The 26,845-nt window shown below is 43.8% G+C and overlaps 1 protein-coding gene across 2 annotated transcripts in view; it reads left to right on the forward strand.

Moving 5' to 3' along the window:
- CDKAL1 (CDKAL1 threonylcarbamoyladenosine tRNA methylthiotransferase) overlaps positions 1-26,845 on the forward strand; it is an 871,738-nt gene that overhangs the window by 217,308 nt on the left and 627,585 nt on the right. For both annotated transcript variants that reach the window (XM_073678844.1, XM_073678842.1), the window contains exon 6: positions 7,003-7,099. In XM_073678844.1, the coding sequence (XP_073534945.1) occupies positions 7,003-7,099 (97 nt within the window). The remainder of the gene's footprint in view (positions 1-7,002; positions 7,100-26,845) is intronic.

A 26,845-nucleotide genomic window follows, 5' to 3' on the forward strand; every position in this document is an offset into this window, starting at 1 on the left:
GTCCAGGAAATCCCGCGTCGCTCATTGGTCCGGCAGCGGCCAATCAGCGCCGCGGGATTTCTGAAAAAAGATGGCGGCCGTTAGCGGCTCATCTGCGGGAAGGAGCTCAGCGGTGATGCAGCCAGGAGATGAGCGCCGCGAGGCGCTCATCTCCCGGCCGGTAGCAGCGGAAGGACCGTCGGCGTCTCTGACCTCCATGCGGAAGGGAGGACCGGGGAGCGGCACTGCGGGTCGGGATATTGCTACTGCGAGCGCCCGCTCATGTCCCGGGTTCTCGCTGCGGAAGTACCCGCACAGGCAGCGCCGCTCCCCGGTCCTCACCAAGATGATTCGATGATTGGTCGGGTCCGAAGAGCACGACCAATCACTGATCTTGCCGCAAAAGTTAAACACTACTGTGCTGATTGGTCGCCGTTTTGGGCGCCAAATTTAAATATCGGCCGCGACCAATCAGCACAGCGGTGTTTAAATGTGGAGCCAAGATTGGTGATTGGTCGAGGGCAGCGTCCGCGACCAATCAGCACAGTAGTGTTTAACTTTTGCGGCAAGATCACTGATTGGTCGCGGGCCAAGACCGCGACCAATCACCGATTTGTGCGGCACATTTAAATAGCGGCCACGACTAATTGGATGTCAGCGCCACTCCCCGGTCCTCCCTTCACACCCTAGCCGCATGGATGTCAGTGGCGCTGCCTGTGCGGATACTTCCGCTGCGAGAAGCCGGGACATGAGTGGGCGCTCGCAGCAGAAGTATCCCGACCCGCATGTATCCGCATGGTGTTACAAAGGTCCGGACATTTGTGTTAAAAATCGCTGATTGGTCGCCGATGCTATTTAAATGTGGCGCCAAAATCGGTGATGGGTCGCGGCCGATATTTAAATTTGGCGCCCAAATCGGTGATTGGTCGCGGGCAGCGCCCGCGACCAATCAGCGATTTTTAACACAAATGTCCGGACCTTAGTAACACAATGCGGCTACTGTGGGGACATCAGCGGCTAGGGTGTGAAGGGAGGACCGGGGAGCGGCCCTGCGGGTCGGGATACTTCTGCTGCGAGCAGTCGCTCATCTCCCGGCTTCTCGCAGCGTAAGTAGCCGCACAGGCAGCGGCGCTCCCCCCGGTCCTCACTAATACGATTCCGCTCCCCGGTCCTCACCAATACGATTCGCTGATTGGTCCCGCTCTCCGCACGCGACCAGTTAGTGATCTTGGCGCTAAAGTTAAACACCGCTCTGCTGATTGGTCGCGTCTAGCATCCGCGACCAATCAGCGAGATTGGCGCCAAATTTAAACACCGCTCTGCTGATTGGTCGCGGCCGGCGATTGCGACCAATTAGCATTATTGGCGCCAAATGTAAACACCGCTCTGCTTCTTGCGCCCGGTCGGCCGCATACCTATTCTAGAATACCCGATGCATTATAAGCGGGCCACCATCTAGTGTTCTTTATATAACATCAATCCGAAATCAGAAGTTTATAGAATACAGAAGATTGAATATCGGGCAGTTGACTTTCCAATTCATCCAAAGGGTTTTCATAAGGTTCCAGGTCAAGGGTCTATACAGATCTGTCATCGGCCTGAATTATACATTTGTGTCTGTTTAGCAACCACAAAAAAACATGGGGTTTATGTCATTCATGTGACTTAGTCTGTTATACATCTGTGGTTTTTTTTTAATTTTTTTTAACATTCTCGTTTCCTCCACTTTTTATGTTTTCTATAAAAAAGGAGGTTTTGGAGGGGTTTACCCAAGTGTGTCCTAGCAATCGTTCCTGTGCAGTTCATGAGCTCTCTAACTTAAAAGGGCTGGTTTTACCTGCGTAGGGCATATTTCTGTCTTTTTTTTTTTTTTAATGTGGATTATTGGTCTGCCCACAAAAATAGTTAGTGTGAAGAGCCCCATATAAAAACTTGAACTAAGGAGACTGGTAATAAACATAAAATTCTTACCCCAATCATAAGATTTTTTCAGTTGGAAACATTGTCCTGAACCAAACCCATAGTTGCCCAGCCAAATGGTAAATGATAAATTGGGTTTAATGACTCAGACGAGACCTGTGTAAAGCACACGACGGATCCCATTCTCCCAGGGATGGCATTGGCCGTCACTAGATCAGATCCTTGAAGCCATCCATGAACAGTTTTACAGAAGTTTGTCGCAGTTTTACTGTTGTCTATATAGATTTTATGGCTGTGCGCTATATTTTATCCACATGGACAGTATAGATGGTCTGGACTGGGAGAGTTAGTTTTATATATACAGTGGGTATGGAAAGTATTCAGACCCCTTTAAATTTTTCACTCTTTGTTTCATAGCAGCCATTTTGGTAAATTCTAAAAAGTTCTTTTTTTTCTCATTAAAGTACACTCTGCACCCCATCTTGACTGAAAAAAAACAGAAATGTAGACATTTTTGCAAATTTATTAAAAAAGAAAAACTGAAATATCACATGGTCATAAGTATTCAGACCCTTTGACCAGACACCCATATTTAAGTCACATGCTGTCCATTTCCTTGTGATCCTCCTTGAGATGGTTCTACTCCTTCATTGGAGTCCAGCTGTGTTTAATTAAACTGATAGGACTTGATTTGGAAAGGCACACACCTGTCTGTATAAGACCTCACAGCTCACAGAGCATGTCAGACCAAATGAGAATCATGAGCTCAAAGGAACTGCCCAAGGAGCTCAGAGACAGAATTGTGGCAAGGCACGGATCTGGCCAAGGTTACAAAAGAATTTCTGCATTACTCAAGGTTCCTAAGAGCACAGTGGCCTCCATAATCCTTAAATGGAAGAAGTTTGGGACCACCAGAAGTCTTCCTAGACCTGGCCGTCCAGCAAAACTGAGCAATCGTGGGAGAAGAGCCTTGGTGAGAGAAGTAAAGAAGAACCCCAAGATCACTGTGGCTGAGCTCCAGAGATGCAGTAGGGAGATGGGAGAAAGTTTCACAAAGTCAACTATCACTGCAGCCCTCCACCAGTCGGGCCTTTATGCAGAGTGGCCCGATGGAAGCCTCTCCTCAGTGCAAGACATATGAAAACCCGCATAGAGTTTGCTCAAAAACACGTGAAGGACTCCCAGACTATAAGAAATAAGATTCTCTGGTCTGATGAGACGAAGATAGAACTTTTTGGTGATAATTCTAAGCGATATGTGTGGAGAAAACCAGGCACTGCTCATCACCTGCCCAATACAATCCCAACAGTGAAACATGGTGATGGTAGCATCATGCTATGGGGGTCTTTTTCAGCTGCAGGGACAGGATGACTGGTTGTAATTGAAGGAAACATGAATGCGGCCAAGTACAGAGATATCCTGGATGAAAACCTCTTCCAGAGTGCTCTGGACCTCAGACTTGGACGAAGGTTCAGCTTCCAACAAGACAATGACCCTAAGCACACAGCTAAAATAACAATGGAGTGGCTTCAGAACAACCCTGTGACCATTCTTGACTGGCCAACCAGAGCCTTGACCTAAACCCAATTGGGCATCTCTGGAGAGACCTGAAAATGGCTGTCCACCAACGTTCACCATCTAACCTGACGGAACTGGAGAGGATCTGCAAGGAAGAATGGCAGAGGATCCCCAAATCAAGGTGTGAAAAACTTGTTGCATCATTCCCAAGAAGACTCATGGATGTAGTAGCTCAAAAGGGTGCTCCTACTCAATACTGAGCAAAGGGTCTGAATACTTATGACCACGTGATATTTCAGTTTTTCTTTTTTAATAAATTTACAAAAATTTCTACATTTCTGTTTTTTTTCAGTCAAGATGGGGTGCAGAGTGTACTTCAATGAGAAAAAATGAACTTTTTAGAATTTAGCAAATGGCTGCAATGAAACAAAGAGTGAAAAATTTAAAGGGGTCTGAATACTTTCCGTACCCACTGTAGGTGTGAACTGTACACTTCTGTCTGTTTCGTATTGTACCATCCAGGGTTGCACGACACTCATTAGTAAACAAGACTGTTTTAAAATTAGTCTTCATGTATGTCTGAGCCCACTGCAACCATTTTTGCTTGTGAGCACTGTCAAATAGTGGGTTTATGCACAAACACAAGCCTCTGGAGATTTCTACACCTTTAGGTTCGCGGGACTCCAGAGGCACCAGCAGCTTCAAAATACCCGTTTGCTGCTTTGTAATGGTGTTTTAGCATCTGCTCTCGTAATCCGATAAATTTGTCTGGCAGAATTCTTACTTATTGTGCCTTCACCTGCATGAACCCATCTGAACTCTGTATCAGCCACAAACATCTTCACAATATGATGAAAAAACTGCTTCTTATAGTCTAAAAAATACTGTGCATATAATTAGAGTGCTACAAATATACATGTATTATATAAGCAGAGATACTCAGCCATATTGTGTAGATATGTTTGGTCATGTACGTAGACACACTTGGACCGTTTTTAGCCAGGGGATGTACCGTAAATGTCAATGTTTATAAGCTGATATGGATAATACATGCTGTGGTTACTCTGTATCTCTTTTCGCTGGCTCTAAACACAGTACATGTAGATGTGACGCCTACTTCGCTACTCGCTAGCCCACCCTGAGAGATGGAGGTACTCGGAACCGGGCCTCCAGGTGGAAGGTGGATGCAGTCGTGGCCTAGGCCCGGCCCGTGCCCAGGGTTGTCCCAATCAAAAATAAGGGCTAGGAGGGACGGTGGTAATCGAGTGGATTAAATGACTACGCCACCTGTGGAGTCTGGTGATTCGCCACCAGCGCTGCGGCAGTCCTCTGAGGCGGGATGTAGTGGCAGCAGAAGATGGTACTACTCCCCACAGGCGGAGCAGGGCCTCAGGGCAGAGAAGACGGACCAGGGGAGTCGTAGTGGGTGGTGCGGTGCGGTGTCGCGCTGAAATAAGGGACCGGAGGCAATGGATGCAGTCTTCCAAGCTTTACTCACATTGTTAGGTGTCAGCTGCAAGGCTTCTCCTTGCTCCTCACGGCGCGCTGCGGCAACCAGGAAGGGGTTCAGCACACTCCGGGTAGTTCGGGTGCATCAATCAGGACCCCCTGCGCCAGAGTGTTCCTAGACTTTCCCACTAGGTCCTCTCCTGTCCGTATGTGGTGCGTGTTACAAGGCTGGGTCTCCCTCTGGCTATACACAGAACAAGGGTACAGGTGGCGACTCCGCTCCGTCCTTTACCCTGTGGGATCCTCTAAGCCTCCGGGCTTTTGTGACTAGGACATGGAGTAGCAAAGCCAGATATCGGGGGCCGGTACCCCTTTTGCAGCAGGAGTCCCTCTGACTAGGCCAGAATAGTGAGGACAGGTGGCGTATGACGCTCCGTCTGCATCCCCCTGGGATCCTTTTGCCTGTGGAGCTTGTCTCCTCTGCTCCCCTCCAGGCCTTCTTAGGTAGGGACCTTGACCGGGTAGAGACAGCCGTTAACTCTAGCCACGTTCAGTGATGATGATCACAATCATAGACCATAAGCCCAAGATGGCCGTTTATTAAATATGAATTTTGTGGTGTAACCTAAAGTGCGTCCTCCACCCTCACCTACTACATAGTTCCCCCTATCTTTTGGTTCCCCCCCATCTCCTCTTATGCCGGCATATAAGCCCCCCTCAGGTGGGAGAGGTGTAGTGTTGGATGGATGGCTGAGTCCTGAGAGGTGCTCCACCCTTACCTCGGAGAGGAGATACCACACGTCGGTCTGAGGTGCAGTACCCTTGTGGCGACTGAACACTCAGGGGCGCCACATAGACAGCCCCTTTTATATACACTTTCCGTGTTTTATAACTGTAAAATTTGATAAGTTATGATTGGGGATTCTTTGCTGCTGCTATCAGAGACTCTGCTTAACAACCAGCCTGCAATCTGGGGCGGGTCTCATCAGAACACAGTAGGATCAGCTGCCAACCCCAAGATGGCGGCTCCCGTAACCTGTGATTCTCTCATAACATTCTTGTAATTATTCTCATTATTCCAAAGGTAGTTTAATTTATGTTTATAAATACATTATATATATATGCACTGCTTTCTCATTGTAATATTCCATAGTATGTGTGAAGGTGATAGATTCTCTTAAAAGCACACCCATCAGCAGGATTGAGCTCAGTAAACTACATGCACTGTCAGGTGGGCGACATTACACTGATTAAAATGATACCTTGGTTGATGAAATCGGTCCTGTGGTTCTTGTGTAATCTTTACTTTCAGTTTGGAGATAATGGTACGCTCATGCTTTGGGACGGCCTGTGGGGGGCGCTCTATCTGGTTCTCTGCTTACATATTCATCTGTATGCTCTTATGACAGCTCACTGATCGTTCAATGACCTGCCTCCTATTTTACATAATGCATCTAATAGTGCGGTGATAGGTAACATTGGAGGCAGGTCAGTGAAGGCACAGTGAGCTGTCATAAGAGCATACAGATGAATATGTAAGCAGAGCACCAGATAGAGCGCCCCCCACAGGCCGCCCTGGAGCACGAGCATATCAATATCTCCAAACTGAAAGTAAAGATTACACAAGAACCACAGGATGGATTTCATCAACCAAGGTATCATATTAATCAGTGTCATGTCGCCCACCTGACAGTGTTAATAGTTTTCTGAGCACAATCCTGCTGACGGGTGCGCTTTAAGGCTGATTGTGATGTATGCTTTTTATCTTTTGACATAAATATTTTCACAATATCATACAGTATCCAATCAAGCTGCCTAGATATACAGATAGTTCTGTAGATTAGCACTGATCCTGTTTTGGGGACTTACTCCATAGGGACAAAATGCTGACCCCAAATGAATGCTAGTGAGGTCACTTTACTCTTCGGATACTCCTCATTCATTCACAGCACTGCTATTGCAATATTCAGAAAATTGTCAGCATGCAAATCTGCTCTATAGTCACTCTTTAGTGATGTACAAAATGTCAAATTTCTGATGAGCGTTTGGTTTTACCCATAGATTGTTGTATATTTGTGATGAAATTAGACTTTTACGTTCTATAATTATAAGCTTTATATTAATTTTATGTTACAGAAAAGCCCAAGATGAGAATAAAAAAGTTGTCCTGGCTGGATGTGTACCTCAAGCTCAACCAAGACAAGACTACTTAAAAGGCCTCAGTATTATTGGGGTAAGATGACTACAGTATGCTCTGGGCCACTCCAGGACATTGACAATTGACTTACTAAATGGTTTATGGATTCATAGCGCAGACTTCAACTTAATAAAATGGAAATTATGATCCTATGTATTGTATTTTACCCAAGGGGTGGAAACAATTGATAAAGTTTTACGTTTGTCAGCGGGTAGTTTAATAGGCAACATAAAGGACTCTTGTATGATGCTGCCTTTCTCCCTAGTTTTGAGAAACAAGCCAGTTTTAGCATCTTCTGATACCACAAGACCTCCTGTGTTTTGGCCTTTAGTGGCTAGGCCATTTGTAGCCATCTTCTGCTCCTGCTTGTTAAGCTGGTATTCATTTTTTTTTCTTTATTATTAGATTTTGATGTATCATTTCATAAGAGTATTTTTTTCCAACATTTTTTCACGCACAGTACAGTATTTGTAATTTTTTTTTTGTAAATAATTGTTTAGAATGTCACTGGTTAAAAACTTCCAGGGATAAACAGCTTGTGGGTCTAGAAAGACCCATCAGCTCTGTCACTTGACAATTTATCTGATGATCATTCATGATGGGCAAGCACTAAAATGCTTGGGTGCTCGTTGTTCGGGTCGAGCAAATTGGAATGCTCGGGTGCTCGTTGTTTGGGTCGAGCTAATTGGAATGCTCTGGTGCTCGACCCGAGCAACGAGCCCAATGTAAGTCTATAGGAAACTCGAGCATTTTTCAGGCGGCTCCCCCGGCGGTCTGCAGAGGGCCTAAGAATTGCCCAAATCGATGGGAACAGCATGGGGAAGACCCCTGGAAGCATTTCTGACTCCCAGGTCACTGCTGTCAACAATGTTGTCAGAGGTATTACGCCAATTTTGCGGACTCAAAATAAAACATACAACAACGAAACCAAAATGGTTTTCCTGGGAAATATGTTAAGGAACATCCTTTCCAGGGTGATGACTTGTATATAAGGCAAAATAAATAACAAAAATACTCCTCCACACCTTGGGCTATGTTCACACGTAGCGTTTTTGATGTGTGTTTTGCACTTTTGCATTACTTTCAACCATGACCAATGCATTCACCTGGAAATGTAATTTTAACACTTGACAACCTTATTTGGAAATGTGGTGTGTGAGACATGATCAGACACATCCTGTTTCATTTATGAAGGCAGGACTCTGAAAGTCACAATGCCTACTTTTAGAGGGCCATCAGGCAGCCTTTACTATTCTTAAAGGGCCAGCAGTTGGCCCTCACTATTCTTAGAGAGCCATCAGCCGGCTATGCTTTGTTGTTCCCATTACTAAAGAGTCGGTCTCCTATACTGTTATTGCGTATGCAGTGAGTGGCAGGGCTGCCCAAAATTTGGACGCACCCCAATACCACTTTGAAGAGACTTTGTTTTCAGGAGCCCCTCCTCTATGTTCCCATTATTAGCGAGTGGGTCTCCCATTCTGTTTGCCTATTCAGAGAATGCAAGGGCTGCCAAAAATTTACACCTACTCCAGTGCCCCTTGGAAGAGACGTAGAGGAGGGCCTCCTGAAAAAAAATGTTCGCATTATTAGGAAGTGGGTCTCCCATTCTGTTTGCCTATGCAGTGGATGCAAGGGTTGCCAAAAATTTGGAGGCACTCCAATGCCCCTTGGAAGAGACGTGGAGGTCAGAGGGCCTCTTGATAACAATGTTCCCATTATTAGAAAGTGGGTCTTCCATACTGTTGGCCTATGCAGTGAATGCAAGGGCTGCCAAAAATTGGGAGACACTGTAATGCCCCTTGGAAGAAACGTGGATGAGGGCCTCATAAAAAAATGTTCCCATTAGAAAGGATCGGGTCTCCTATACACTAAGTGTATGGGCTGAGAAACATTTACCCCTGGGGGGTATATATGAACATACTATATAAAAAAATTTTTTGCATAATTTTTTACATGAACACCCTTTAAAAAAATTATGCGGATGTTTCATCACGGACCACGGTCACCCTGGTGATCTAGTGGTGGAGGATGAGGATAAGGAGGAGTACAAGAGCAAATAGATAAGCATATGCCCATGTGTGGGTGTGAAGAGGTGCATGGGAATACACCTTCCAAAAAAAGACATTGGATTTGAGTTTATGTTACGCTGCTATCATTCGGTGGTGTTGAGAAGTCTGGCCCAATCCAGCCCTTGTTCATTTTTATAAGAGTCAGCCTGTAAGCATTTTCAGTTGACAGGCGAATGCACTAATCAGTTATAATTCCACCAGCGGCACTAAAAAGCCGCTCTGATAAAACGCTAGCGGCAGGGGAGGCCAGGACCTCCAAGGCGTAAAAAGCCAGTTCATTCTACATATCCAGCTTGGATACACAATAATTATAAGGCACAGAGGAATCACGGAGGACGTTGGTACAGTCGGCAAGGTACTCCCTCAGCATCTTCCCAAACTTTGCACTCCTTGTGAGAGTACCCCATGCCTCAGGGCCTGTGCGATGGGAGGGGCTAAGAAAATTCTCCCTGAACTTTGACAGTGTTCTCCTGCCTCTGCTGGATTGGAGTTGTTCTCTCTCGCCTGTAGTCCTTGGTTGTCCAACGAACTGTGACCTCTGCCTCCACTGTTTTCAGATGGGAATTTTTTTTAATCGTTCCACAACAAGGGCCTTCTGGTACTGCCCCATTTTTGTAGACCTGTCCGCCTCAGGAATCAGAGATATAAAATTCTCCTTGTAGCGTGGGTCTAGAAGTGTCACCAACTAGTAATGACTGTCACCCAAAATTTTGAGAACGCAAGGGTCATGGGAAAGGCAGCGTAACATAAACTCAGCCATGCGTGCCAGACTACTAACAGGCAAGACTTCCGTGTCCTCACCAAGAGGACGAGTGACCATGCTCTCCTCCTCCTCCTTTCTGTCCTCAGACCATCCACGCTGAACAGACTGTATGACAGTTGTGCAGGTAGTACCGTCTATAGCGCATGAAACTAGCTCCTGTTCTTCCTCCTCTTCCTCACCCAACCCATGTTGGGATGAGATGAGGCTGGGCTGTGTGTAATCACCCTGTATGGTTCCTTGCTCCATCTCATCATGCTCCGCCTGCAATGCATGCCCTCTTCTGCTCACAGATCCTTCCCAACATCTGCAGTGTAGAGTTCCAACGCGTGGGGACATCACACCAGTCTGTGAGCCGGAAGCTGCAAACGCTGCTGAAACATGGCAAGAGCAGCGGAAGCTGTAGGTGACTTTCTAAAATGGGCACACAGGCGGTATACTTTAACAAGCAGATTCGGCAGCTCCGGGTAGGATTTGAGAAACCGCTGAACCACGAGTTTAAGCACATGGGCCAGTCATGGTACGTGTGTGAGCTCGCCTCACCTCAGAGCCGCCACCAGGTTCCGGCCATTGTCACACACGACCATGCCTGTCTGTAAGTCCAGCGGTGTGAGCAACAGATCTGCCTGCTCTTTCAGAGCTGTCCACAACTCTTCAGCATTGTGTGGTTTGTCACCTAAGCATATTAGCTTCAGTACAGCCTGTTGCCGCTTGGCCGAGGCCGTGCTGCAGTGCTTCCAGCTTGTGACTGATGTGGTCATTTCGGAGAGTATGATGAGGTGCAGGAGCTGTAGACTGTGTGGGCAACCCTGATTAACCTAGTGCCCGCTGTTATGATCTGCAACATGTACTAAGGAAAGATAGGGGAAAGCTGTCCCTACAGTAAGACTAAGCTGAATCCCTACGATGTAGCGGACTGCCTGTTCCTAGTGAACAGACCCGCCTTAGTCCTCGGCTAGTCTGAACAAAGACCTATAGAATTAAGGGAGGGGTCCCTAAAAGAACTAAGGACTGGGACAAAAATGGGACACCTCCTAAACTGAGAAGTTGTTGCAGAACACAAAAAGACAAACTGACAAAAATGTACTATAGGTCCCAGAGGACCAAGCGAACTTGACAGAGAAAGGCACCAAAGCACCAGGCTAGAGAAACAGTCAAACACTGAAGTCCAGCACAGCCACAAGGGCGGAGATGGAATATAAAGGCAGATGGTCACGTGACCGCAAAACACAAGATGGAAAAAACAAACAGGAGGGTTCTAACACCCGCAATCTTTGGCGTCGGGTGGACGTGTTCCGTCCCAAGGTTCGACTGGGTCTCGGCTTCCACTATGTTAACCCAGTGTCCTGTCAGCGAGATGTACCGTCCCTGCCCACAGGCACTTGTCCACGAGTCCATGGTTAGGTGGACTTTCCCGGTAACTGCGTTGTTGAGGCCACGGCTAATGTTTTGGGGCACGTGCTTGTGTAATGTGGGGACTGCACACCTGGAGAAATAGTAGCGGCTGAGGACCGAGTACTGACGGATGGCCACCGCCATCAGGTTGCGGAATGCTTCCGTCTCTACGAGCCTGAAAGGCAACCTTTCAAGCGCAAGCAGTCTCGAAATGTGGGAATGTAGTAGTGTGGCCTGTGGGGCGTTGACTGCGTATTTGCGCTTGCGTTCCAAGGACTGGGGTATGGACAACTGAACGCTGCACTGGGACAAGGACGTGGATGTGCATCCTCATGCTACTATTTGAGAGTGTGCAATGACAGGTGCAGGGCAGGAGGCATCTTCACATGCACCATGGACAGGGGATTGGCTTGCATGCACAACAGTGGAAGAAGCAGTGGTGCCACCCGCAGACACTGTTCCTGGACCCTGGGTTTCTTCCCACAAAGTTGGGTTCTTTGCTGCCATGTGCCTGATCATGCTGGTGGTGGTCAGGCTGGTAGTTTTGCTACCCCTGCTGATGCTGGCCTGGCAGGTGGTGCAAATGGCCTTTTTGGGGTTATTGGCAGAGTCTTTAAAAAACACCCAGACTCGGGAAGACCGAACAGTTGTACTGGCAACTTCCTTTGTGTTGGTGTTACGGGGGAACGGTTGCTTGCCTTCTGTCTGCGGCCACCACACTGCTTTTTCCTGCCTGTTGGGGTGGTCTGCCTCCTTCCCCCTGTGTGCTGCTGTCCTTGCTCTGCATGTCCTCCTGCCAGGTTGGGTCAGTTGCTATATCATCCACCACCTCGTCTTCCTCTTCCGCACCCTGGTCCTCTTCCTGACTTTCTGGCAATTGTCTCATCATCGTCCACCTGTTGTGACACTTTCCCACCGTCGCCTTCGTGTGACTGTGGCTGCTCAAATATTTGGACATCGCTACACGCGATCTCCTCTTGCCCCGCTTCAAGTGGACCGGGCGAGAGGCCCGAATCTATAAATGGAAAAGTGAAGAGCTCTTCGGAGTGTCCAAGTGTGGGACCATTTGACTCCGGGCACTCGGCATGGTGTGAGGAATATGCGGTCCAAACTCACGGCTACTGAGACTTGACCGTGTGGAATACAGGTTGGTGGTGGTGGTGGCTAAGTTACTGGAAGCATTATCTGCTATCCAACCAATAACCTTTTCACACTGCTCTGTGTTCAATAATGGTGTTCTTCGGTCCTCTATTAATTGGGACAGGAAAGTCGAGTGAGAAGATGTGGGTGTTTGTTGTGGCACAATTTTAGCTTGCCCACGGCCTAGGCCTTTGCATGTACCATCACATCCAGTTCCCTGTCCCTTGCCACGTTCCTTGCCCATTTTAAATGGAGGACAACATCTTCCACGCTCACAGCAAATGGCTGAATTTGGAGCAAACTTGTATGTGATCCGTGTGAACTGCAAACTGGTGTCAATAGCTTCACTGACACACTGAAACAAATTTTTAATGCCGGCCAGAAATGGCAGTATTTTTCTGAAAACGTATATGTGATCCGTGTGACGGAGAAACACACAGTTTGAAATACCTGGCCTGTAGGTAACTATTTTGAACAGCAAACTGGTGTCAATAGCTTCACTGACACACTGAAACAAAATTTCAATGGAGGCCAGAAATGGCAATATTTTCAGCGCAATTATATGTGATCCGTGTGACGGACAAACCACGGTTTTAAATAGGTGGATTTTTAGTGCTGTAATATGGAAAGGACCTGGCTGTATTCTGCAGTGCCAACAAGCTAATGGCGCAGAAAAACTGTGTTCTCTGGATTGCTTTTTAAGCAAATAATGTGGATTAAGATCCCACAAAAAATTATTCCTGGCCCCTGAGACCTGGGCCTATTGCTAGAAATATCTAACTGCAGCAGCATACAAAACTGGAATGGAGCCTCGTGTGCTATATGTACTGTAGTCTGCTATATACACTGCAGTCTGCTATATACACTGCCTGCCTAATATCTCTGCAGATGGATTCGTCCTCATAAGGACTGTTTGTTGAGATGCATATGTGTAATATACAGTACTTCTGTTCTACCTAGACTACCTAATAAACAGGCGAATCTCTCCCTAGCTCAGCAGCAACTCTCCCTACACTGTCTGATTCCAGAGTGACTGTGATGAGCATGGCGGCGCCAGGTCTGATATAGACCTGATGATGCTGTGCAGCCAGCCAATCACTGTAATGCCACAACCACCATGGCTGCGGCATTACAGTGAGTGGCAGCCAGTGAGATGCTCAGGCGAGCATCGAGCAGTAGCGAGCATGCTCGCTCTTCACTAATGATCATGTTTTTCAGGACCAATAAAAGCAAACTATATGGATAAATTCTGCTATATGCTCTGTGACCGCATAATCCTCTGTGTAGCCACTATTTTGTAGGCATGATTTTAGGGAGTTGTAGAACTGGTTAATGCATACTCTTTTCTTGATCATAGAATGTTAGAGTTGGAAGGGACCTCCAGGGTCATCGTGTCCAACCCATGCTAAATGCAGGATTCACTTAACCATCTCAGACAGATGTCTGTCCAGCCTCTGTTTGAAGACTTCCATTGAAGGAGAACTCGCCACCTCTCCTGGCAGCCTGTTGCACTCATTGATCACTCTCACTGTTTTTTTCTAATATCTAATCTGTATCTTCTCCCTTTCAGTTTCATTCCATTTTGTCTCGTGTTTCCATGTGTAAATGAGAATAAAGCTGATCCCTCTACACTGTGACATTTCTTCAGATATTTATAAACGGCTATTAAGTCTCCTCTTAACCTTCTTTTTTGCAAGCTAAACATTCCCACATCCTTTAACCGTTCCTCGTAGGACATAGTTTGCAGTCCACTCACCCTCCCTGTAACTCTTCTCTGAACTTGCTCCAGTTTTTCATTGTCTTTTTAAAAATGTGGTGCCCAGAACTGGACACAGTATTCCAGATGAGGCCTGATCAAGGAGGAGTAGAGGTGGATAATTGAGAATCGGTGGCCTCCCGGAAGGGTCTCACTGTGTAATTTTATCCTTCTTTTTACATCATTACAGTATTTCAGATCTTTTGTGATAAGAAAAAATACCCGACAGGTTAACTTACTCAATTTTTGTGACACATTACAGGATTTTTTTTAAAGGGTTCACATGAACTGACACATTTCTGCAATCTGAACGAAGAAGGATATATCTATTCTTTCTCTGCATTTCTTACAACTGATTAATCTAGGACTTCTCTTTTCCTTCCATCCAACACTTACAGATAAACAATCCCATTCTGCGATGCTGGCACTAAATGCTTGCATGTTGTTTTTACCACTCAATAATAACTGGAGTATTTGTTGACAGTGCCAGTGTTATTTATAAGCCTGGGCTGTAAAGAAATTTTTATTTTTTAAATTAACTTAAATAAATTTTATTTTAGTAAGTGCCAATTCGAGTCCCAGCCCCTGAAACGCTTACCATATGCTGTTCGGTCAGTTGGTGTAAATTATTGCCTCTTTTTGGCATTAATGTTCTGTACACCTGTGTCATTTTCATGTGGCGTGCCTGTCTGTGCAGATTTTTCATGATTTATAGAAACGTTATAATTAGCATAGTATGTTATGCCTAGATAAACCTTTTAAAAATTTAGTATTCTCTTTCTGCATTTTTGTCTTTACATTATGTTTTGACTGCTCGGTACTTAGATTTACTATGGCTTCTTAAATATACTTTGGTATATGGCAATGCATTATTTTTCCTCAAATTATGAAGCACAAAATATAAGGCTATATTCACAAGTATGGTAAATAATTATGTATAAGGGAGGATAGGAAGGCTTTAAACATGTTCAGGATTTGCGGTGTGGATTCTACACTACAAAGTATTATTTATTGTGGAGTGTTTTTAACTCCAGAGCACTATACATCCAGCAACAAGCTTTACAGTACATAACGCTAATTTAACAATATATAACATAAGTACAAAATAAGTAAAAAATAAGCAAGGCTGAGTGACCGCCTGATACAGAGATGAAGAGGACCCTGCCCCTGAGGGCTTGCAGTCTACAATGGAGGAGCTAAAGAGAAGGGTAGAAAGTGCTTATATGACAATGTAGTGGCAACATGGTTATTGTAGGTTGTAGACTTCTCTAGGAGGTGAGGCAGTGTGTGACCGGTTAGGGTAGCGATTTCTAGAGTCTGAGGAATGCACAGGAGAAATCTTGAAGTGGATTTTGAGAGGAGCCGACAATAAGAGCGCAAAGGAGGTCTTGTGAAAAGTGAATATTGTGTGGAGAGGTAATCGTAGACTTGGTCAGATGTATGGAGAGAACCACAGCGCTCCAAGTCTTGAAATGAGGTTAGCTAGCTTCTAAGGTACACTAATACATAATAGAAACACTTAATAATTCAACAATCTAAGGCTAGGATGCCCAATCAGTGGCTCGTGAGCATGTGTCGTTTGTGGGATCCTGATGTGTGACTCGCGGATGTATGCTCAGGCGGGTGCTACAGGGGCATTATTACTTGTTAGCAGACAATCAGTACATTCCTTTAAGGCCACGTCCCCATTATCAGTATTTGGTCAGTATTCGGGTAGTATTGTTTCTCAGGCGTGGGAGTTGAAACCAGGTGAGGAACAATCAGAGAAAAGGTATAATAGAAGCAAGTCACCAATTCTGCATTTATCACCCACTCATGGTTTTGGCTCCCACTCCTGAGAAAAAATACTGACCAAATACTGATAGTGGGGCTGTGGCCTAAAAGGGGCGTGCAGGACAATATAACTTGATAAGGAGCATTGTTCCAACATTATTACTTTTTAAGGAGGCACTTGTGGCATTATTACTCTGTTCTGTGTGCACAATTATCAATCAAGTGAGTATTTTGACCATATTCCCATTTTTATGCATATGTGCAACTTCACGCAGTATAAATTTGAATGCCTATTGGATGAATCAGATCAGGTGATGTTTATTTGTGTAATGAGGGATGATGAGGTTTAGGGATATAACACCCTTTATCAAGGTGTGCTATATTATTAGGCAGCTTGTTTTCCTCAGGCAAAGTATTTCAAAAAGGAGATTTAACTGACTCTTAAAAGTCAGAAATTGTGAAAAGTCTTACAGAGGGATGCAGGACTCTGGACATTGATAACATATTGGGGTAAGATAACAGAAACATCAAAAGTTTTGTTGCAAATAGTCAACAGGGACACAAAAAATGTGTTGAGAAGAAAAGATGCACATTAATGGTCGAAGAAAGAATTGAAAAGAAAAGATCATGAAGCGACTGGGACCCATTATCCTTCCGTGCTGTCATATTCCAGAACTGCAACCTCCCTGGAGTACCCAGAAGTACAATGTGTTCAGTGATCGGAGACGAGGTAAGAAAGGCGGAAACCCGACCACTCTTTAACAAAACAAAGAGGATGAAACATCAAGACTGGGCCAAGAAATATCTGAAGACAGAGTTTTCAAATGTTTAATGGACATATGAGATGTGTGACACTTGAAAGGGGATATCATTTACCTAAGCACTAACAGGCAAGGACTTACACCTACCTGCCTGTTGTGCCTGACGCCGTTCTTCCCCACCACAGAGTGGTCACAGACCGCTCCTGTGGTGCGAGTCAGCTGCCTCTGCGGACTTCACATCTACAGAGCGGAGACTTATTTTCCGCCCTACTCTCGACGGTGCGGTGCTTCCAACGTCGGTCTTTTTGACAGCTGGATCCCCCCCTGCCTAACTGGGGCAGCCGACTGTCAATCAGAATTATATCAGATGTCCTGCCCCATCAACAGAGCAGGGCTGAAAAGAAGCCTCTGCTTTGTCAACGTGACATCAGCAGAGGCAGCTGAATCACCCCTCAGGAGCGGTCTGTGACCACTCTGTGCTGGGGAAGAACGGCGCCGGGCACAACATGCTGGTTGGAAGCAACTCCCTGCCTGTTAGTGATTTAGGTACATTATTATTTTTTTTTTTAACAAAGTCCCGGATATCTACTTTAATAGTCTTGTTGGATGGGCCCAGTGCTGAATCAGTTACTGGTACAGACCTCCACTTCAACTCAGACGCCAGCAAGGTGGATGTGGGGTACTGCTATAGACTGGTATTAATAAAGGGACGTTAGTTGGACCTTTTTGGGTTGAAGATGAACTCAAAATAAACTCCCAAACCTACTGCCAGTTTTTAGAAGACAAGCAATAGAACAGGAAAAAGTCTGCATCTTTCAAGAATACAATGATTTTTATGCAGGACTATGCTCCATCGCATGCATCATAGTTCTCCACTGCTTGGCTAATGAGTAAAGGCCTTAAAGATGAAAGAATAATGACATGGCCCCTTCACACCTGACCTTAAACCCTATTGAGAACATGTGGGCCTTTCTTAAATGGCAGATTTAGGCCACGTGCACACATTGAGTATTTGCTGAGTTTTTTTTTTACTTCAGCTAAAACCAAGAGTGGAACAATCAGAGGAAAAGTATAATAGAAACACGTCACCACTTCTGTATTTATCACCCACTCCTGGCTTTGGCTTACAAATACTGATGTAAATTACTGACCAGATACGCAACGTGTGAACGTGGCCTTACTGTGAAGGAAAACAATCCACCTCTCTGAACAGTGTCTGGGAGGCTGTGATTAATGATAGCTACGAAGTTGATCATTAAGAAACTGACGGGCTCCATGGATGGAAGACTTATGACCGTTATTGAAAAGAAGGGTGGCTGTATTGGTTAATAATATTTTTTTTATGTGTTTTTGTACATTTTGAGTTGTTTGGTTATTATCTTTAACAAATGAAAACAAACAATTTAGATGGAAAACATTGTTTTTCATTTAGCTACATATTAATTCCGCACACTAATAATTGCCCAGTTATTCTGAACACATAGATATCCTCCTAAGAAAAACAAAACCTCACTTTTATTTTTTTAAGTATTGAGGTTTCAGGTTTATTAGCCTTGTGGATTGACCCACAGCACTGTAATTGTTCAATAATAAAATTAATCATGAGAATTACAAATGGTCTAATTTGTGCACACAGCGTACAAGTAGGCACACAGAGAATTATAACCTTCAAATTGGTATACAGGAGACTACTATGATTTCTTTGCATACAGCTATTGGCAATCTCTCAGAAATGAATGTGGTGCTGGCGGTAAGAAAGGTTGGGGACCCTTGGTTTATGGGGTACAATGTTCTTGTGAATATGTGTGGTTATGTGTTAAAACAATGGCTGACTGAGTAAAGCCAATCTTGGCGTCCAGCCAGTGCTGAATTGTAATGCATGTGCAAACACTTTTGTGTGGAAGTTTGATGACATGTGGGCAAGCTATGTGCCACTTCAGGATAGTGGCCCGAAGCAGTGAAGATGTTGGAAGGAGTTACTGTGGACAGAGATGCTGGGGACTTGCTTCCTCTACATCACTCTAGCACACTACTTAGTTTAAAGAAAGTGTTCATACCTCGCTGTTCATACTCAAAACAAGCATATATTATGACTTATCATAGAGAGGAGTAACACTGCCTTCTATCATATGACATCATCTATGCTTGTTTTCAGAATACAGAGCACTTAATCAGCATTCAATCAGCATTCCATTAGTTACTAGTTAAGAGTTGCATAGTGATGTAGAGGAAGCACCTCCACATACAACAGGGATGTCAAACTCAAACACACAGAGGGCCAAAATGAAAAACTTGGACAAAGTTGTCGGCCAACCAGAATACAGTATAATGGGCCCCATAATGGGCCCCACATAGTCCTCCGTACAGAATAATGTACCCCACATAGTCCTCCGTACAGAATAATGGGCCCCACATAGTCCTCCGTACAGAATAATGGGCCCCCACATAGTCCTCCATACAGAATAATGGGCCCCACATAGTCCTCCATACAGTATAATGGCCCCATATAGTCCTCCATACAGAATAATGGGCCCCACAAAGTCCTCCATACTGAATAATGGGCCCCACATAGTCCTCCCTACAGAATAATGCGCCTCACATAGTCCTCCCTACAGAATAATGGGCCCCCCATAGTCCTCCCTACAGAATAATGGGCCCACATAGTCCTCCATACAGAATAATGGGCCCCCCATAGTCCTCCCTACAGAATAATGGGCCCACATAGTCCTTCATACAGAATAATGGGCCCCACATAGTCCTCCATACAGAATAATGGGCCCCACATAGTCCTCCATACAGAATAATGGGCCCCACATAGTCCTCCATACAGAATAATGGGCCCCACATAGTCCTCTATACAGAATAATGGGCCCCACATAATCCTCCCTACAGAATAATAGGCCCCACATAGTCCTTCATACCGTATAATGGGCCCCACATAGTCCTCCATACAGAATAATGGGCCCCGCATAGTCCTCCATACAGAATAATGGGCCCCGCATAGTCCTCCATACAGAATAATGGGCCCCACATAGTCCTCCATACAGAATAATGGGCCCCACATAGTCCTCCATACAGAATAATGGGCCCCACATAGTCCTCCCTACAGAATAATAGGCCCCACATAGTCCTCCATACAGAATAATGGGCCTCACATAGTCCTCCATATAGAATAATGGGCTCCACACAGTCCTCCATACAGAATAATGGGCTCCACATAGTCCTTCATACAGAATAATGGGCCCCACATAGTCCTTCATACAGAATAATGGGCTCCACATAGCCCTCCATACAGAATAATGGGCTCCACATAGTCCTCCATACAGAATAATGGGCTCCACATAGTCCTCCATGCAGAATAATGGGCCCCACTTAGCCCTCCATACAGTATAATGGCCCCACATAGCCCTCCATACAGTATAATGGCCCCACATAGCCCTCCCTACAGAATAATGGGCCCCATATAATCCTCCATACAGAATAATGGGCCCCACATAGTCCTCCCTACAGAATAATGGGCCCCACATAGTCCTCCATACAGAATAATGGGCCCACATAGTCCTCCATACAGAATAATGGGCCCCACATAGTCCTCCATACAGAATAATGGGCACAACATAGTCCTCCATACAGAATAATGGGCCCCACATAGTCCTCCATACAGAATAATGGGCCCCACATAGTCCTCCATACAGAATAATGGGCCCCACATAGTCCTCCATACAGAATAATGGGCCCCACATAGTCCTCCATACAGAATAATGGGCCCCACATAGTGCTCCATACAGTATTATGGGTACCACATAGTCCTCCATATAAAATAATGGGTCCAACATAGACAATATATTGGCCCCACCTAGGGGTGGTGGTTCTGATGTCGAGGGCCAAATAAAACCACCGTGCGGACCAGATTTGGCCCATGGGCCGAGTTTGACATGTACGGCATGCAGCAACTTATTTCAATATCTCTATAGCATCAGGCCAGCATCCTGTGGTAGCACTTAGCTAGTACACTCGGCCAGACATCATGGCAAAACCATCTGCACATCCTCACTATGGTTTTAACTCCTTCACAATACAGTATGTGGCATGTCACATTGAGTGTCTGTTAATAGAGCGGATTCAACCCACTTCATATACAACAGGTGCCGTCTGTGTTTTTCGCCGACACCTATTTTTAGCAGCTGTGATCCAAGTTTTCCATCTTCACAGGAGATTAAAGTGCCCACTGCAATACTTAATCTCTTAATTATTAAATTCAGATTTTTATTTCCTTCCCATTGCCACAGATCCATAAAATGAAGCAGCTAGCCATGCAGTCGGCCTTTATAAACATTTGTGAAAGAATGAGTTTTTCTAAAGAGCTGGTTGAATTCAATTATGGTACAGTAATAAAACGCCACTATTGCAAGAAGTCAGTTCATGAAATTTTTTTCCCTCTTATATATCTTACAATCAACTGAGTGGTATTAATATAAACTAGAAGCATTTAGGAACCACAACAATTCAGCCACAAAGTAGCAGAGCATTATGCTACAGTGAAAATATTGGTCTCCCTTGAAGCTTGGCATATAGCTGAGCTTCAGAGGAGGACCAAGATGGCAGTGACTGGACGCCAGGGGCTGATGAGTCGGTATGTGTGCACTCTGGCATGCATTCCATTTAAATGCCGCTTTCAGAGATTGACGCAGCTTTTAGACGCTGGTTATTTAATTTAGCAGGCATGTGCCGTGCGTGCTGCGAGCTTGGATTTATTATAAAGGTGTTACATAAGAAGGGTAGCCCCAGATTGATAAGTATTATATAAAGAAGCAGCTGCCACTAAGATTTTTAGTATTTGCCCAGATCTGGGCAGGTAAATACTGTTGCCTTTTCTGTTTTGTTATTTTTTGGAGGCAATTTTAATTGCTTGTGTCTTTGCTTTTAGTTTTAGCACAGGGACTTGCAAGAGAATGAGGACCCATGACGTGGGTTGTGAGCTTGCATATTTTGGCCAAAATATCGACCAATACCTTATATTTATATTTTTCTGCACCTTATATTTATTTGTATGACAGGGTGTAGCCAAGTTTCTCTATGTTGGCCTTGTAAACTAGGGTGTCTATCCTGGTGGGGTGCACTGATATAGTGCTGGGCAGCCCACCTAATCTAATAGTAGGGACGTCACTACATGTGTGTGTGACCAGCGCCCTATACAAGCCTTATTTGTGTGCTATTTCAGTACTAATATTAGGACTAACTAATATCTCACAAATATATCAACTTTATTAAATATAAAATATCATAACAGATTTTGTTTAAAAAAACAGAGTAGCTCAATGTAGGGCTTACAACAAACCTCTCAAGGCTATAAACAGTATATAATTAGTATGCCCACACATCTATTGCTGGGGTTAACATATATATCAAATAGCGGAGTATAGGAGACAAACTTGCATATTTATAATGTGAAGCCCTGTTAGGTGTGTAGCCCAGTATTAGACAGCCACCCCCTCCATGAATTGGGAGGTTGTGAGTGGTTGTCTCACCAGTATTTTGCACTTTTGTTGCCTCCATCTTTATTAGTCAGAAAAGGAGAAGAACAGCACTGGACACCGGAGAAAGCAGCGGTAGATGAGTATATTAATACACTGGCACTACATTGCATGCATGTACACATGTTTAACTCCTTCACGACATGCGCCGTATATGTAGGGCGCATATCGTGTCTCCCCCTTTGATGCGAGCTCTGGTGAGATGAGCCCGCATCTTTCCTGGCACATGAGAGCTGATCTGATCAGCTGTCATGTGCCCCTAACAGCCGCAGGTGGAATCGCAATCCACCTGCGGCTGTTAACATGGTAAATGCTGCTGTCAAACTCCAACCACGGCATTTAATATGGCTGCGCCGGAATCGCGTCACAAACAACGCCCATTGGGTGCGACCGTCACATGATCACGGGCCGTCGATGGGTTGGCATGACAACCCGGGGTCTCCGGGAGACCCCTGTGGTTGTTATAGCCGATCTGCTATGAGTGCCGCCCAGCGGTCGGCATCCATAACTGATGAGCACTTTTTTTACACATAGCTGGGCTGAAGCCCTTCTATGTGTAACAAAGTCTCCCATGAAGACTATTGAAGCAAGTAAAAAGTAGGGAAAAAAAAGTTTTTAAAAATATAAAAAAATATATAAAAGTTCAAATCACCCGCCTTTCGCCCCTTTCGAATTAAAACAAGAAAAAGAAAAATCAACAATACACATTTGGTATCGCCTCGTTCAGAATCGCCGATACATCAATATAAAAAAAGAATTAATCCAATTGGTTAACGGCGTAACGAGAAAAAAATCAAAACGCCAGAATTACGTTTTTTTTTTTGGGTCGCCGCAATAACAGGCGATCAAACCATTGAATCTAACACAAAATGGTATCAATAAAAACGTCAGCTCGGCACGCAAAAAAAAAGTCCTCAACCAGCTTCAGATCACCAAAAATGTAGATGCTACAGGTCTCGGAAAACGGCGCTTTTTTTTTTTTTTTTTTTTTTTTTTTTTTTTACAAACTTTGGAAAATGGCACCATTTATTTATCTATTTATTTTTTTTAAGAAACGTTGGATTTTTTTTTGACCACTTAAATAAAAAAGAACCTATACATGTTTGGTATCTACGAACTCGTGATGACATGGAGAATAATAATGGCAGGTCAGATTTAGCATTTAGTGAACATTGTAAATAAAAAAAAAACGACAAACAATTGTGGAATTGCACTTTTTTGCAGTTTCACCACGCTTTGAATTTTTTCCCCGTTTTCCAGTACACTATATGATAAAACCAATGGTGTCACTCAAAAGTACAACTCGTCCCGCAAAAAAGAACCCCTCACACAGCCATATTGACCGAAATATAAAAAAGCTATGGCTCTGGGAAGAAGGAGTGAAAAAAAGGAAATCGTAAAAACGGAAAATGGCCGCTGAGTGAAGGGGTTAGTGAATAAAACAAATTGTGGGAGTGCTTCTTTAAGTCTGAGTGGAGATAGCTCATTTGAGGTCTTGGCTCAGAGAGAGGTGTGTCTCTAGAATAGGGACCCGTCTTAAAGATGTTATGCTGTTGTTGCCAGATGGGCTAACGTATTTTGATCAAAATGTGCGCAAAGTATCTCACATTTTTACGTGTACATATCGTACACAGCGTTTGCAGAGTACCGTTGCATAGTGTTTCTAGAAGCATTTTAATGATCATAGTTGTTTCAAAACATTTTGCACAAATCAATAGTATTATCAATCTAAAACTGTAAAATATCTTATCGTAGAATTCTGCTTCTTTCTCCACTTATGAGCTACTTCTTCTGGACTGCTATCACAGTGAGGTCTCAGATTAAACAGTATATTATAGTCTATGGTTGGGGAAGGAAGGGGAAGAGTTAGTAAACAAGTAGAGGCAATCAAGTCGGGCAGGTTCTGCTGCAGTTACAGGGAATCTGTCAGTAGGATCAATCCTCCTAAGCCGTCTGTATGTGTATGCAGGTCATAGGAAGCTGAATAAAATGGTATCTTGCTGTCTGCGATCTGATATCTTAATCCAGAGAAATCGATGTTTTTCTTATATGTAAAGGAGCTGTTCCAGGCTATGAACACTGATCTGCACGAGAATCTGCTCTAGAGATTGTTTTAAATAAAAAAAGGGAGTTCCCAGTGTGATGTGTAATGGCCGCTCTCTGCTCTCCTGATCTCACTGCAGAGCTGTGTGTGATTATACCTGACACATCTGCAGGTTCCTCTCAGCTTATATCTCACAGGCAGACAGGGTTGTAATATTCTTGCAGTACCACAGAGCTGAGAGAGCTGCAGCTACTAATGTGTTTGTTATGAGACAACATTCAGTTCTCCTGTGTTAGTTACATGTCTCACACTGGTAACTCCACACTTTATTTAAAACCAGCTCTGGAGGCAGATTCTCATGCAGAGAAAGTGGCCAACCGCTTTAACTCTGGGTGGAATTAGTCACGACTAATAAAATTTCAGGAATCAGATAGTCAACGTACAGCAGCCTCCTACATTTTTTGCCTGCTTTGTCTATTAGCATTCATTATTCCAAGCCAATAAAGACATAGTCTTCTTGTGGGATGTAACCGTTTTCTAAGGTTGACAACTTCCTCTAGCTATAAATTTATGATTCTCATATTTATAAGAAATAAAAAGTATAGAAAGTTTCACTGTTCTTTTGGAAGTGTATTTAGCCTCTTCTAGAATCGGCTTTAGTTTTTGTTATGTGTTTTTCGTTTTGCAGTGATATTCCCCTTTGGCCAGCCTGTATATTACCGGCGTATTAGGGAACATTTTTCACTTTAAATGCTTTGTCCGGGAAATTTGTCTCAGAAGCTATATTGTAAATCTGTAGCCAAGGTCAGTTTGGGAAGTGCAGTTGACATGGGTAGGATAAGAAACAAAATTGGATTTCTGAGCGGTGGTTGTGTGCATCAGAAGTAATGACCTGAATTAAGTTTGGCAAACATATTTAAACTTTAATCTTTCACACAGTCTCGCCTGTGCATGATCTTGTCTTGATCAAGGCATAAATGTATGCTTACCTAATATAGCAGACAAAATTAATCAGCGCCTGTCTAGGACCAGCGCAGGTGACTTCTATTTAGGTTGAAATGACTTGTGTGCTTATTTTAAGTTGGATAAAAAGGCATTTGGAGAAAGACGAGCTTCCGTTATAGCGTTCTACATTTGCTGATTACATTTATATTTGCATTCAGCAGGCTTGAATAATATTAAAAATTTGATTATTCTAATCTAAATGAGGTTAGAGATTATATCCGATATTGATGCCCTTCACTATAAAGATATTGAAAAGGAGTTGTCAGGCATAGAGTAGTGTTCAGTCACTACAGGCTTTACTGTACCTTTCATTCTGGATATATAAAATGTTCTTGTTCATTTATATACCCTTACAGCAGTCACTGTGTATTTCTGTTGCTCTTCATCAAATCGTTGTTAAAATTGTGACTGCTTGGAAGAATGGGAAAATGTTATCAAATGAGTTTTCCAAGAATTCTTATTTTCATGGATCTAGCTTGCTGTATGTAAAAGTAACTGTAACAGAGCTCTGAAGTTGCTCCAAGATAAGGACGTTTTTAGAGAGCCTGATGAAGACCTCAAGCCAAGGTAGAAACGTCTTGCTCTTGTGTCAGTAAAAGTCCATTCTCCAATTCATCCAATTCATATTGCTCCTTTGGTTTTATTTTATTTTTTGTCTATTTTATTTTTGTGGCTGAAACGGTAATTGGTCGTTTTTGCTGTCCACCGGTGTTGCATGGCTTCTGCAATGTCGTATAAAAATCTTTTCTTCATTTTCACTGTTTATTTTAAAAATGTTTTCCGGTTCATTCAGTGTAATTATTTTAGTAGTGGTAAATTGCTTTTTGTGTGGCAGATTTCCTTCATTTTGTCTTGAATATACTGCATACATATATAACAGATATTGTCAAACTTTTACAACTTAATGTTAAATGTAATGGTCTGATAAGGTTTAAAAATATCATTTTCTTAACCACTACCATTACTCAAAAAATGACTTTTTTCTCCATTAATGCATCGGTGAATCATTTTCTTAAGCCATCTGTTTCCATGGCATTCATATGCAATAATACATTTCTGTTCTCTGCTGGTGACTTAAGCCTCAAAATTATAGAGTACAGAAGTGAAAATGAACACATAGACGAGCGCACACTTTCAGGAGAAGTAAGCAATTTAATTAAAATTGATGCAAGTGAGGTTTTCAACATCCGAAGCTGCCCTCCAAACCAAATGGAACAAAATGTAGTTCTGATTATTTGAATGAGGGTGAAAAGCTTTCAACTTGCCGTCTATTTGTGAGTATGGCTTTCTGGTGCCATGTCTTGCTTTAAAGCTATGAGGAATAGTGGGATCACACAGGGCATCCACTTATCTCAAGGAGAGCAGCTGAATTAATTGTTACTGGCTTAAAAAGCCTGACAGTCCTCTATACAGCAGCATTTGCCATGGGGTGATTCCACTTCAAATACTTAAGGCTTTCCGATGGAAAATTAGATTTTTACACAGAAAGTGAACATTTGAAATCATATTTGTTCCGTGCTGTTCAGAAAAAAGAGATGAAACTAG

Source organism: Phyllobates terribilis, unplaced genomic scaffold, assembly GCF_046119375.1.
Source record: "Phyllobates terribilis strain yellow unplaced genomic scaffold, ASM4611937v1 Scaffold_4__5_contigs__length_816908805, whole genome shotgun sequence".
Lineage (NCBI taxonomy): Eukaryota > Metazoa > Chordata > Amphibia > Anura > Dendrobatidae > Phyllobates > Phyllobates terribilis.